The following is a 14,322-nucleotide window of genomic DNA, read 5'->3' as shown; positions in this document are numbered from 1 at the left end:
TCTAGTTCTAGATCCTTGAGGAATCACCACACTGTCTTCCACAGTGGTTGAACTAGTTTACAGTCCCACCAACAGTGTAAAAGTGTTCCTGTTTCTCCACATCCTCTCCAGCACCTGTTGTTTCCTGACTTTTTAATGATTGTAGATGGCATTTTCTATTTTTGCATGATAGTGACATTTTATGATGCATTTTGAGTATGGTGTTATTAAGCTTTCATTTTTAAAGTGCTTTTTGGTTTACCCTGTGTGATTTTTAATGGCTTGCTGCATTTTTAGTTTGATTTTTATGTCTTGGATATAAACTTTTCCAATGAAAATCTTACCAATTTTAGACTGAAAATAATTTTATAATGAAAATCAGGATAAGACTCAGTGAACAGAAATTCACTTCATGGTACCTTTTATAAAGTACGTTGTAAACATATTTTATTTAAAAAACTGAAGTTATATTTTAATATTCTAGTCCAAGGTTGAACGTGGCTAATTAACACCTTTCCACAGTTTTGCTGGGCCTTGGTGGTGTCACAAGCCGAGAATGAACAAGTCATGCTCAGTGCCCACCAGGGAGGACGAGACGAGGAGCGTACGCTCTGAGGAGGTGCATAGGCCTAAGTGTAGAGGACAGACCGACACAACTCAGCCAGTTAGAGGAGGAATTGCTGGCATCTATGCGGGGAGGGAGTCTTGAGAGACTGCGGGGCGGCTGCTGTCATTTCTCTAAGGAACATGCCTGTCAGCCTCAGTCCCAACTTGCATGTCTCTTCACCCCATAAATCTAGACCATAGTTTTGCAGGATACCCAAGTATCCAGCCCACTTTGTACATGGTATGTGCCACAAAGGAATCTACGTGAATAATAAGTATTAGAAGATAGTGAACAGCACCAGAGCACCAGAGTGGTCTCAGTGTTACAGTTCCAGAGGAAGTTTGCCTCTGCCAGTACATCCAGCTGGTGTAATTTGCCAGTGTGTCCCCTGTGTTCTGATACAGTAATTCTTAGTAATTTGGGGTGTGCAGACTTTTTCTCTAAAGGGCCAGATAGTAAATAGTTTAGGCTTGCAGGCCAAGTCTCATTTGCCGAGAATATTCCACTGTGCTGTTGTGTATTGAAAGCAGCTGTACACAGTGTATAAGTGAATAAATGTGATAGTGTTCTCTAAAACTTAATTATTGGCACTGAAGTTAGAATGTTATATAAGTTTTATATGTCACAAAATGTTATTTGCTTTTCTTCCTAACCATTTTCTTTTTTTTCTTTTTTTTATTATACTTTATGTTCTAGGGTACATGTGCACAACGTGCAGGTTTGTTACATATGTATACATGTGCCATGTTGGTGTGCTGCGCCCATTAACTCGTCATTTACATTAGGTATATCTCCTAATGCTATCCCTCCCCCGACCCCACAACAGGCCCCGGTGTGTGATGTTCCCCTTCCTGTGTCCAAGTGTTCTCATTGTTCAATTCCCATCTATGAGTGAGAACATGCAGTGTTTGGTTTTCTGTTCTCGGCGATAGTTTGCTGAGAATGATGGTTTCCTGCTGTATCCATGTCCCTACAAAGGAAGATGTGTATAAGAGACAGGTCTTTGCTATTGTGAATAGTGCCTCAGTAAACATACGTGTGCATGTGTCTTTATAGCAGCATGACTTATAATCCTTTGGGTATGTTAATGGGATTGCTGGGTCATATGGTATTTCTAGTTCTAGATCCTTGAGGAATCACCACACTGTCTTCCACAGTGGTTGAACTAGTTTACAGTCCCACCAACAGTGTAAAAGTGCCTAACCATTTCAAAATGTACAAATCATCAGCTTGCTGGATAGACAAAAACAAGGTGGGCCAGATTTGGCCTACACACTGTAGTTTGCTAATCCCTGCTCTAAGCCAAAATCTCCATGAATATTTTTGGTAATGACAGGTGGGGCATGGGAATTATCCTTTTGATCAAAGCACTGCTTGAAGCCATTTCATCCTGGTATACAACTTGAACAGGAAGCGTCTGTATCAGTGAACTTCCTCTCTTAAAACCACCTTAGTTGTTTACAACTCACCACCTCACTATGTCAACACACGTCACAGAGCATACGATGAGATTTCGTGTCTTCAGCAGAACATGCTCCTTTCCTCTCGCCTGTAGCCTGTTGCCCTAAGTTTTCGGTCCTTGTCATTAATCCCCATTCCTGGCATTCATTCAACATCCATGGACCCCCTTCCTGAACTCACCACATCTTATGTGAACAAGTTACTTAAATCTCTTTGTCACCGTTTCCTCATCAGTCAAACGAGAGTGAAAACATGACCTTCCTGATAGGGTTGCTGAGAGGAGGAAATGGGCTCGTGTGGAAAGCTCTTAGAGAAATTCCTGATAAGGGCAAGCAGGTGCAAGGGTGAGCATGGCTGCTGTGACTCCCGTCTGACAAAGGGAGTGTACGGACGGGGCCTGGAGTACCCGTGTCCACTGCTCTGCCAGCACCCATGTTCTCACCACTGCCAGTGTGTGACCTCTAAGTGTGAGAGCCTCAGTTTCTCCCTAACACGAGAGGGTCATGTTTATCCATGCAGTGTAACCAAGTGTACCCCTGTCTCACTGTTGAGTTTAATTTTTTTTAAACAAAAATACTAGTGCTTATAAATAAAAATAAATGTTGGTTCTTGAAGTTACCAATTTGGAAAGCTGAATATTTACTCCAGTAATGCTACTGTTAATCAAAACATTTGTGAAATTCCTTTTTTGTAATTGCCTTCAGAGGCAAGTTACAAAAAGCACAGGAAATTTAATCCAAAACTTCTACAAAATATATATGCACATACATACATATATGCGCATACACACATATGTATGCATGCATATATCCTATCTGTAAAATATATACACATGTATTTTATATATACATATGTGTGCACATACATACAAACGCACATTTTATGAGTTCTTTTTTTACCCTCTTTCCCTTCCTACCTTTCTGCTGTTTTATCAACAGATAAGCATTTCTCACGTTTTCTATCCATAATAAGTACTCAGTAAATACCAACATTCTTCCAGCTTCACCTCTCATATCCTCTTTATATGCTAGGTGTTAAGTATTTAAGTTGCCACATATAACAAATACATAATGTTACCTCCTTTGCTTACATCTTCACTGAGTCCCTCCACAGTCTCCCTCTCCTCACTTGAGTATTGCCTGTACAGTAGCTGTCAGGGTTCATTTTTACAATTTTAGTATATTCCTGTTAGGTTTTGTTGGGTAATCATGTAATTGGATCAATAGAAGCAGGGGATGAGGGGTGAAATCAAACAGAATTGCAGCTGTACCAATGTAAGAATGAGCTGAAATTCTCAGAGTAAGGCTAGGTCCAATCTATGGTCCTTGTAAAATTATCTGAGCATTATGTCCTCTGAGCTGGCGAGGTCGTTACTTTCTTGGACTGTGGGTTGGGAGAGCACTCTGGATCCCTAGCCGTGGTGTAGTGCCTCTCAGCTTTGGAAAGGGATGGGAGCAAAGCAAGACGAGCTTCCTGGTAATAAGAGGATAGGCCATTTCCAAGTCAGAGTACAGAGCACCCAAGTAAATTGGACAGTAAAGTCCTGCTAAAGGTCCCAAAGGGATTGTCTGATGCTCTTCAGTATTTCTAGATTGTAAACAAACATTTCCTCATACTTAAGGAGTGAAAATAGATCTTAATTATTGCATCTTAATGGAGGCTAAATTGAATATCATCTTCTTAAAAGTGGAAGAGACAGATAAAAAACTTTTACAAAGTGTCTAATGGATAATGAAGTCAATTTATAGCTCACCAAAAGAGAGTTATTTAAGAAGAGATTTGAAAAAGTTAGAACCACTATATTCATAACACATTCAAGGAAATGGGCAGAATTTTTTAGGAAGTTTCATTTTAGATAGTACTTTCAAAAAATAAGAAACTAATAGGGGCAATTGATAGACTTCCTAGCTTAAGGGAAGGGGAATGTTGAAAAATGATTACATATGTATTGATTAATTGGGCCTTAAAGACTACAGAGGGCCGTTAGATTTTTCAACTAAGATAGTGTTGATAGCCCTAAAGAAAGCAGTCTCAGTGCTCTGTTACAGGCAAAAGTCAGACTCTAATGATTTAAGAAGTGAATGAGTTGCAGGGAGGTAGAGAAGAGGATATAAACTATTCTCTCACACGGTGGTAAAATATACAGCCTCACCAATAACTAAAACAGTGCAAACTTGCCAAGACCAGCTCGGTCATGGAGACCCTAACCCAGCAGCACTGGAGGAATTGAAGACTCAGACACAGAAAGAGAGTTCAGAGTGGGGTCAGGGGGCTGACAGCCTTCAGAGCTGAGAGCCACAAACAGAGTCTGACCCACATATTATTGACGGTAAGCCAGTGCTAAGCATTGCTTCTATAGGTTATAGATTAGCTAAAAGCATTCCTTATAGGAAACACAGCATTTTTAGCAAGGAGCAGAGAAACAGGCCCTGGCTGATGATCTGCAGCAAAAACATGTTAAAGCACAGGCCGCTCCTGCTATTGTTTGTGGTTTGAGCAGTTTTCTGCTCAGGGGCGGGGGCCAGGTTTTCCTTGCTCTGCTCCAGTAAACCGACAACTTCTAGCAGTGTGTGTGATGGTCATCACGAGCATGCCACATTGCTGCAGAAATCCTGTTTATGGCCAGTTTCTTTCAGGCCTGTTTATGACAGGCTTAGGGCTTGCTACCAGCACAAACTAACCTATAAAATTAGCAATGAATTTTTTAAAAGGTAATTCCCAAAGATAGCAAGGATGAGATGAGATGAGCACTCTTTGTTAACTAAATTCTGCTGGGGAGAGTTCTAAGTGGCACACCCTGCTGGGAATGTTTGGAAATATTCATCAAGCCCTTTAAAATGCCCATACGCAGCCGGGTGCGGTGGCTCATGCCTGTAATCCCAGCACTGTGGGAGGCCAAGGCAGGCAGATCACTTAAAGTCAGGAGTTCGAGACCAGCCTAACCAACATGGTGAGACCCTGTCTCTACTAAAAATACAAAAATTAGCCAGGTGTGGTGGCACACACTTGTAGTTCCAGCTACTCAGGAGGCTGAAGCAGGCGAATCATTTGAACCTGGGAGGTGGAGGTCGCAGTGAGCAGAGATTGCGCCACTGCACTCCAGCCTGGGAGACAGAACAAGACTCCATCTCAAAAAATAAATTAATTAATTAAAATGCCCATACCCTTTGATAGGAACTTACTTTAAATAATTATGTACATACATCTTGATCACATTATTTACAGTAGAAACACTGGGAATAAACTAAATGTTCAACTGGAAATAATTCCCAGTTGAATTATGTTCTCCACAGTTGTGTCACCCTGCAGCAGTTATTACAGGCCCCTTCTTCCCACTGCGGTGATATCCCACATTGAGCTTCCTTGGCTCATCTTTAAGGGGGATGCTGTTGCCGTTGGGAGCTCCATAGACTTGGATCACTTAACATAACAGCTTCGAGAGATGATATACCTTCCGAGAGACAATCTTATTTGCAGCTGGAGTGCAGTGACTAATAATAATCACACAATGTAGTTTCCTTTTTACTTTTCTCTAAACAAAATAATGTTCATACAGAAATCAATAAAATAAGAAAAATGCAGGAAAGGCAAGTACTTTTATTGCATCTTTAAAACGTGTTATAAGTATGACATCATGGAAATTATTTATAGTGAATGCTAAAGGTAAAAGTCACCCACAGACTGTAAAGTTCCTGAAGGCAGCGGCAGCGTCTCCTTTTGCCTCTGCTGGGTGTGAACAGCATCAGGTACTGAGCAGGAGCACAGTTAACACTCATCGGAATTTAAAATAGCATCGGTGGTGTTAAAGATAAAGAAATTGATACATTTTTTCTTATTTTCACTACTTATATAAATGTACTATGTACTCAGTTTCACAAAATCATTGAATTTAAATATGATAAAAATCTGCCATAACCTGTTTAGAAAATTAGCAAAAATGAAGGGCATTGCTTTTCATTTTCTCTGTATTTTTTCTATCTTAAGTTTATTACTGCTATAAATTATTTTCATGCTCATAACCATATTCTTTCTAAATGAGTAAAGACTGCCTTTCCTTGGAAACAATTCATTTTTATTTGGAGAGAAATTTTCACCAAAGTTTATGTAGTTAGCTCCTTAACCTTACTTAATTTATTCTGTGAATACAGCCTTTTATAAGACTCACTTTCTTGAACTCCTGGCCTCAAATTCTCCTCCTGCCTCAGCCTCCTGAGTAGCTGAGATTACAGGCTCAGGCCACCACACCCGGCTTAAAAGTCACTTTCTTACAAAAAACAAAAAACAAAACAAAAAAAAACCTTCATATTTTAAAACTACATCACTCTAAAATGTTACAAATAGGTCGTCTTCTTCGTATGCATTGCCTTGTAAAGACATTGGTCAGGTCAGGACGTAGAAGGCCACCAAGTAGAAATGTGTTACGATGTTTTTGCAGACTTGCTTAATAAGGCAGGGAGGGGGTCAGGTTGTTCTGGGCCAGCAGAAGGGTTGTAAAATACAGGGTGGTGAAGAGAGATTGTGAGTTTCCTTTAAATGCTTAACTGTCATTATTAAGACAGCCACATTTCGTGGGGCGAGCCAAACTGCTGAGCTGGGAATAGCATATGCTTGGAATCTGAATATGAATGAGGCCCAGGTGCCACACTTCACACGGATCCTTTGCTAAAGAGGCACTATTTGTCTAACAGGCAAGGCCCAGGCCGGCAGGCAGGAAGGCTGGGTTTTGGTGCTGATCTTGTCACTAACTGTGCACTCTTGAACAAGTCACTTCACTTCACTATCCTAAGCCTGTTTTCTCATCTGAAAAATAAAGGGGTTAGACTTAGCCTTTTAAATGACATTTTTGTGTGTTTCTACTGACTGTAAAATTATTACAGACATCTATGTCTGATGGTAAGATAGTCTAAATATTTAGGAAAACTCCAAGTATAGCTCTCCTAAAAGTGGTATGTTGAATGTTAAAGAAAAGAAAAGAAGAGGAGGAGGAAAAAAGAAAATAAAATGAAAAAAACCTTTAAAAATGCATGACCGAGTTGGAAGGAAAGAAGGAAATTCTTTGGAGGCAAAAAGGTCTAGAAAGTTTAAATCCAGAAGAGTAAGAAGTGCAGGAACTGGCATTTGCTTAGCTAATCCCTCATGATTGAGAGCCTCAGATTATAGACACTCATGGGGACCAAGAGATAGGGCCTGGGGCCTCAAAAAGGCCAGAGCAGAGGTCAGATCAAAGAATCCCTGTCACAAAGCTAGGACTTCTCGCTGGCAACACTTTCAGTAGGTCGAGTAGAAAAGAGGCCACCCGGGCCGGGCGCGGTGGCTCACGCCTGTAATCCCAGCACTTCGGGAGGCCGAGGACGGCGGATCACCTGTGGTCAGGAGTTTGAGACCAGCCTGGCTAACATGGTGAAACCCCGTTTCTACTAAAAATACAAAAAAAAAAAAAAAAAAAAATTAGCCGGGCGTGGTGGCGCATGCCTGTAATCGCAGCTGCGCAGGAGAATCGCTTGAACTCGGGATGCGGAGGTTGCAGTGAGCCGAGATCACGCCATTGCACTCCAGCTTGGGCAACAAGAGCGAAACTCCGTCTCAAAAAAAAAAAAGAAAGGAAAAGAGGCCACCCTACAGATGATGGATTTTCACCTTGGTTCTAATGTAGAAAACAAGAAGAGCTCTTTTGATAATTCCTAACCGTAAGCCTTCACTCACACAGTTTTGGAGCTGGAGTACATATTATATCTGTGTGTTCTGAAGAACACCAAGCTGAAAACTTGGTTTAAAGTGGACTGGAGTTGGTGAGGCTACAAGATGCCTACAAAAAATAAACTTAAATCCTCCTTGAAGGAATTGACTTTAAGTTTCAAAGAGTAAGAACCTACAGTTAAGAAAAAGTAGGCACGCATGAGGAAATAAGTCACTAAGAGTAAGCAACAACAGAAACTATAGAGTCCAATCGTCAAAGACTACAAATATTGTAATTATCAGATAAAGAACATATTTTAAAAGTGAGACTACAGATGTCTGAACTCTAGGACTGAATAGATTCAGATAAATTTTTTTGGGATTAAAATACTGCCCCCAAAATGGATACTATTTATTGTGGAAGATGAAAACTGCCAGACAAAAATAATTGGTAACTAAATTACAGAAATAATTAACAGGAGCCATTTATAGTGGTGCACTCTACTTGTGAGGCTGAAGTGGGAGGATCATGGGACCAAGAGCTGCAGTGTACCGATTGTTCCTGTAAATAGCCACTGCACTCCAGCCTGGGTAACAGCAAGATCCCATCTCCAGAATAAAATAAAATAATAATGATAGGAAGAAGAAGAAACTGAAGTTATCAAAATCACATACCCAGAGATGAATATGTGTAAGTGTGTACTTGTACCCTGTTTTCATCATTTCCCATGATATCATGCACATCTTCCTCTGTCATCAAATATTTTTATGATTTTCTTTTTCTCTTTTTTTTTGAGACAGAGTCTCGTTCGATTGCCCAGGCTGGAGTGCAGTGGTGTGATCTTGGCTCATTGCAACCTCCACCTCCCAAGTTCAAGAAATTCTTGTGCCTCAGCCTCCCAAGTAGTTGGGATTACAGGCATGTGCCACGATGCACAGCTAATTTTTGTATTTTTAGTAGAGATGGGGTTTCGCCATGTTGGTCAGGCTGGTCTCAAACTCCTGGCCTCAAGTGATCCACCCCCTCAGACTCCCAAAGTGCTGGGATTACAGGCATGAGCCACCATACCCAGCCAGAATTTTTTTTTATTTTCTTAATAAACATTTTTAAAAGTAGAATTGTTGAATATAAAGGTATGCAAAATTTTAAATCCTTTTTTATGATGGTCAGAAACACTTAAGACTTACCATCTTACCCATTTTTAAGTGTACGATACAGAGTATTAGCTACATGCACATTGTTGTGCAACAGAGCTCTAGAAATTTTTCGTCTTGCAAAATTAAAACTCTGTATCCAATGAACAACTTCCCTCTTCACCCTTTCCCCTCTCCTGGCAACCACCATTCTACTTTCTAAGAGTTTGGCTACATTGGATACCTCATGTAAGTGGAATTATGCAGTATTTGTCTGTTTGTGACTGGCTTATTTCTCTTAGCATAATGTCCTCAGAGTTCAACCATGTTGTAGTGTGTGACAGGATTTCCTTGTTTTTGAAGGCTGATAATATTTCACTGTATGTATATGCCACATTTTAAAACTTCATTCATTTATCAATGGACAGTTAGGTTGCTTCCATCTTTTGGCTATTGTGAATAATACTGCAGTGAATATGGATGCGAAGACACTGAAATCCTCTTCTCATTTATTTTGGCTAAATACCCACAAGCGGGACTTGCTAGATCGTATACTGCCTCTATTTCTTTCTTTCTTTTTTTTTTTTTTTGAGGAACCTCCATTGTTTTTCATAGTGGCTGCACCATTTTACACTTCCTTTGAGGATGCATGAGAGATACAATTTTTCCGCATTCTTACCAACACTTGTTATTGTCTAGGGTTTTTTGGTATTTGTGTGTGTGTGTGTTTAATAGTAGTCATCCTAATTGGTGTGAGGCTGTGTCACTGTGGTTTTGGTTTGCAGTTCCCTGATGAATAGTGATGTTGAACATATGCTTTTCATATGCCTGTTGGCCATTTGTATATCTTCTTTGGAGAAATGTCTATTCAGATCCCAATTTTTAGATTGATTTAATTATTTATGTATTTTGGATATTAAGCCCTTATCAGATATATAGTATGCAAATATTATAGGTTGCCTATTCACCCAGTTGGTTGTTTCCTTTGCTGCACAGGAGTTGTTAAGTTTAACGTAGTACCATTTGCCTATGTTTGCTTTTCTTGTGTGTGCTTTTGATACCATATCTAAAAAATCATTGCCAAATCTACTGTCACGTCAATTTTCCACTATGTTTTCTTCTAGGAGTTTTATAATTTCAGATCTTACATTTAACTACTGAATGCATGTTGAGTTAAATTTTTGCTTATGGTGTGAGGTAAGGGTCTGATGTCATTATTTTGCATAGAAATAGCTGGTTTTCCTAGCACCACTTGTTAAAGAGACTGTTTTTGCCCCAGGGTATAGCCTTGGTACCTTTGTTAAAGATCATTTGACATTATCACTCCATGAAAGTTAGTTGAAAATGATGAAACCACAGTATTCACAATATTACCCACACTAGTCCTCATAATGAAACTTTCAAAAATTGCATTTATAGTTTTTCAACTGGACAACTGAAATTTTTCAAATTAGGTCAGGTTTTATTTATTATTTATTTTAGAGATGGGTTCTCACTGTATCACCCAGACTGAGTGCAGTGGTGCTGTCATGGCTCACTGCAGCATTGAACACCTGGGCTCAAGTGATCCTCCCACCTCATCCCACAAGCAGCTGGGATAATAGGTGCATGCCACTCTGCTAGACAACTTTTATTTTTTATATAAGCACTTTATTTTATTTTTATTTATTTATTTATTTATTGAGACAGAATCTCGCTCTGTAGCCCAGGCTGGAGTGCAGTGGCACGATCTCAGCTCACTGCAGCCTCTGCCTCCCAGGCTCAAGTGATTCTTCTCCCTCAGCCTCCCGAGTAGCTGGGATTACAGGTGTGTGCCACCATGCCCAACTAATTTTTGTATTTTTAGTAGAGACAGGGTTTTACCATGTTGATCAGGCTGGTCTCGAACTCCTGACTTCATGATCCGTCCACCTTGGCCTCCCAAAGTGCTGGGATTACAGGCATGAACCACCACGCCTGGCCCCAAGTTTTACTTTTTAAAGGTTTGCTTTTTCCACGAAATTTGAATCTTTCAGGCTAGGAATTTGGATTTGGATTTCCGAAGGGTTTGGGGTGCCTGAGGGAGCTATCAGGGTTTTGTTGGTAATTTACATCTATATAAAAAGTGAAATAATGTTGTTGTATTTACTAATGAGGGTGTGTTTCTGACATTCCACAGTATTCCTCAGTGAGCAGTTCTGTGAGGCATTTCCATCTTATCTCTGTAATGGGAACACCTACATTTTTGTGGAGACATTGGTTGTCATATCTTATGTACCCGTGAGTCAAAGAACTGTGTGTGCCCGTGCCCTTCCTTGACTGCCAACCCTAAGGCAAGAAGGCCTGTTTGGACCACTCCCTCCCAACTTTGTTTTACATTTCTCACCCAAACTTTTCTTCTCACATACTCATTCATCTTTTAAAAGATCGCTATATGGTTATTGTGTATATATTTGGTGGCTTATCTTAAACCTTTCTTGGAGACAGGTAGGATATACATTATTCAGGAAAAAAAAAAGCAAAGTAAAAGAAATATCCCTAGAGCAATGTTTTTCAAACTTTATTGATCTGAGCTCGCTCAGGCAGTTTAAAAGACACCCACATACATTTCTGCATGGAAAAAATTAACTTGTTTTAACAAAAAATAGAGAGGGACAGAATAATTTAAAATACACTGAAGTGTGTAGACATATTCAATACACTGAAGAGTTGTATTTTCCGGTAACATCAGTGGTAAGGGAAATGGTAAAGTTTTGGATAAGAACCTTAGAGAGGACTTACTATTTTGGGCCAATCTTAAAATATGGGGATTTTAAAGACCATCTTGTTTAATGACCATCTTGTTCCGATTTATTCCCAGAGACATTATCAGTAAACTAAAATACAAAGTATATTCAAAAAAGAAATGGTCAGTGTGTTTATCAGTGGACTACTCTCATTAAAAGTGAGGCTTACGTAATAGAAAAAATATCACTCTAGGAATTATAAGGGGAAGAAAGGAAAACTATGGGGCTAGAGGAGTAGTTCTTCTAGAAAATACTACAGAAATTTCTGGTTAAAAAGTACTATAACATTTCCTACTTATGTTAGTGTTCAGCTTTATCTGAAAATCCTCAGTGATACATATTACATTTTTTCCTAAGGCAGCCATTGCCTATTTGGGCAATTATAATTCTTTTTTAGGTTTGTCATTATATCAAGCCAAAATCTATCCTGCTATACAGGGGAAGTCTAATCCTCTTGTCTACGAACATGCTTCAAATGTTTGAAGAAAGTGCTTGTGTGGTCTAGGTTCTCCGCCCGCTAGGTTAAGTTTACCTAGCCTCCTCTGCTGTTTTTCATGTGATGTGGTTTTAGGGCCCCTCTCCAGGCACGACAGGAGGTTGATCTGAGCTTGTGACTTCCCATTTGTTCTTTCTTCAGGTGCTTTGTTCTTTGCTAGGTTATACTAGTCAGGGTGATCTCTTACTTTCTCTTAAGATCTTCCATAAAATTGAAACCTATAACTAAGCACACATTTGAAAGAATACATATACAGATACAGGCTACTCTTAAGTGATGTTTTATCTATATTATAGATTCCCACAAGGTATTTCTTTTAAATTTCAGAAAACAAGAATTACATCCCTAAGAAGCTGGCTTCCAAATGAAACAACCTGCTTGTTTTTTGGCAAATAAGTATGCTTTAAGATGCATAATGTAGTTTTATGTTTTCTCAACATATTAAACAAATGCGTTTTTATTTTTGTGTTTTCAGATAGTGGCCAGAACTATAGTGCCAGTAGTAAAGGTGAACGACTAAGTGCCAGACTCAGAGCTTTACCTGGGACAAATGAACCTTATGAAAGTAGCAGTAACAAAGAAATAGGCAAGTGCTCCCCACCCAGTTCCTCCACACATGGCAGGTCTGAAGAAGACTGGTGAGATGGCCAAAGGTGTCGCTGGGAATTCTTAAGAAATTGATATTTACAGATAAAATGTAAAATGACTTGGGAGACCATTTCTGTTCACTCTGAGTTATTCATTTTGATTATGAGCCTGATTGGTTTCACATTTGTTTTGTTTTGTTTGTTTATATAACTCTAACATGACAATCTCTTTTGAAACCTAGATGCCTCCTACGTGGACCCTCTTGGCCCTCAAATAGAAAGACCAAAAACTGCAGCCAAAAAAAGGATCGATGAGGATGATTTTGCTGATGAAGAATTAGGAGATGATTTGCTTCCAGAATAATATTCACTTTAATATGTTATTTATTAAAGGAAAGAAATTGCCTTACGAGACCATCCTCATGTTAAACCTTGGATTAAATATCCAACCTGTAATTTTTTTTCACTGTCAAAACTTTAAATAAGTGTATTCTATTTTGTAAGTATGCATTTAAGTTGTTTGTTTTTTTCTTTTAAGGACTAAAAACAGGTAAAACTAATACTTTAGGCCAATGACTGACTTAGCTTTTTGAAAACATTGACACACAGGAAGAAATAAATTTATAACACAACCTAGTACATATATGTGTATGTAGTTGTAAAAATTTACTCTTCTTATTGCAGTACCTGCTAATATTTGCTATAATTTCACTCAAACAAAGTGCTAGTAGTGAAGTCACTACATTGATTTCATGGCTTGCAACTTGAAAAATGCTGTGTGGACATAGCACAATTTCTATTCATACTTAAATTGCTTGGAGTTTGGAAATTCTTTGGAAGCTTTGCCTCGTGGGGATTAGAAACACTATTAAAACAATTATGTTTTAGAAGCAGTATAAAGGGTAATGGGATTAAATACCAAACCATAACCCTAGTGCTCTTTTCAGAAGTTCCTTTCTACCTCAGCCCGGGGGTGTGCACCAAAAGCACAGAGCAATAACAACTCTAAGATCGCTTTTCTCACTTGTGACTTAGCGGGGTGGGGGCATGACTGCCTGCATTTTTCTTTAGCAATGTGTTTGGCTGGTCTAGAGTCTCCAGAGGAACTATAAGGATGAGAAAGTCAGAAGAAGTGGCTTATCTCTTAACACTATACCAAAGAGAATGGACCCCTCAATCTTACCATTGTCTCTGCAATGTGCACGCTGGTCTTAGATGCGAGGGAGGAAAACCAAAACTAGACCACATTCCTTGCTCCCAAAGTAGGTTATGCTCTAATGGATGAGACATCCAACAAATACACTAAACATCCAGTATGTGCAGAGAATTAATTAATTAAGATTGGGGGGATACAGTAGTGAAAAAGAACTATACCTTGCCCTCAAGAAGCTTAAATTCTGGTGGGGAAGATGGAAAATATATTTTGTTTGTTTGGGGTTTTTTTGAGATGGAATCTCACTCTATTGCCCAGGCAGGAGTGCAGTGGCACAATGTCGGCTCACTGCAACCTCCACCTCCTGGTTTCAAGCGATGCTCCTGCCTCAGCCTCCCAAGTTGCTGGGATTACAGGCGTGCACCCCCACGCCTGGTTAATTGTTGTATTTTTAGTCAGACGGG

General features: G+C 39.4%; 1 protein-coding gene across 2 annotated transcripts in view; it reads left to right on the top strand.

Moving 5' to 3' along the window:
• The window catches only part of IFT88 (intraflagellar transport 88), a 116,787-nt gene extending 103,450 nt beyond the window's left edge, over positions 1-13,337 (top strand). For both annotated transcript variants that reach the window (XM_011976522.1, XM_011976523.1), the window contains 2 exons: positions 12,594-12,704; positions 12,948-13,337. In XM_011976522.1, coding sequence (XP_011831912.1) covers positions 12,594-12,704; positions 12,948-13,069 — 233 coding nt within the window. In that variant the 3' untranslated portion in view covers positions 13,070-13,337. The remainder of the gene's footprint in view (positions 1-12,593; positions 12,705-12,947) is intronic.
• Positions 13,338-14,322: the final 985 nt, after the last annotated feature.

This window comes from Mandrillus leucophaeus, unplaced genomic scaffold (assembly GCF_000951045.1).
Source record: "Mandrillus leucophaeus isolate KB7577 unplaced genomic scaffold, Mleu.le_1.0 Scaffold168, whole genome shotgun sequence".
NCBI classification, from domain to species: domain Eukaryota; kingdom Metazoa; phylum Chordata; class Mammalia; order Primates; family Cercopithecidae; genus Mandrillus; species Mandrillus leucophaeus.
The sequence above is the reverse complement of the archived record's forward strand: the minus strand, read 5'-3'. Positions and strand labels throughout refer to the sequence as shown.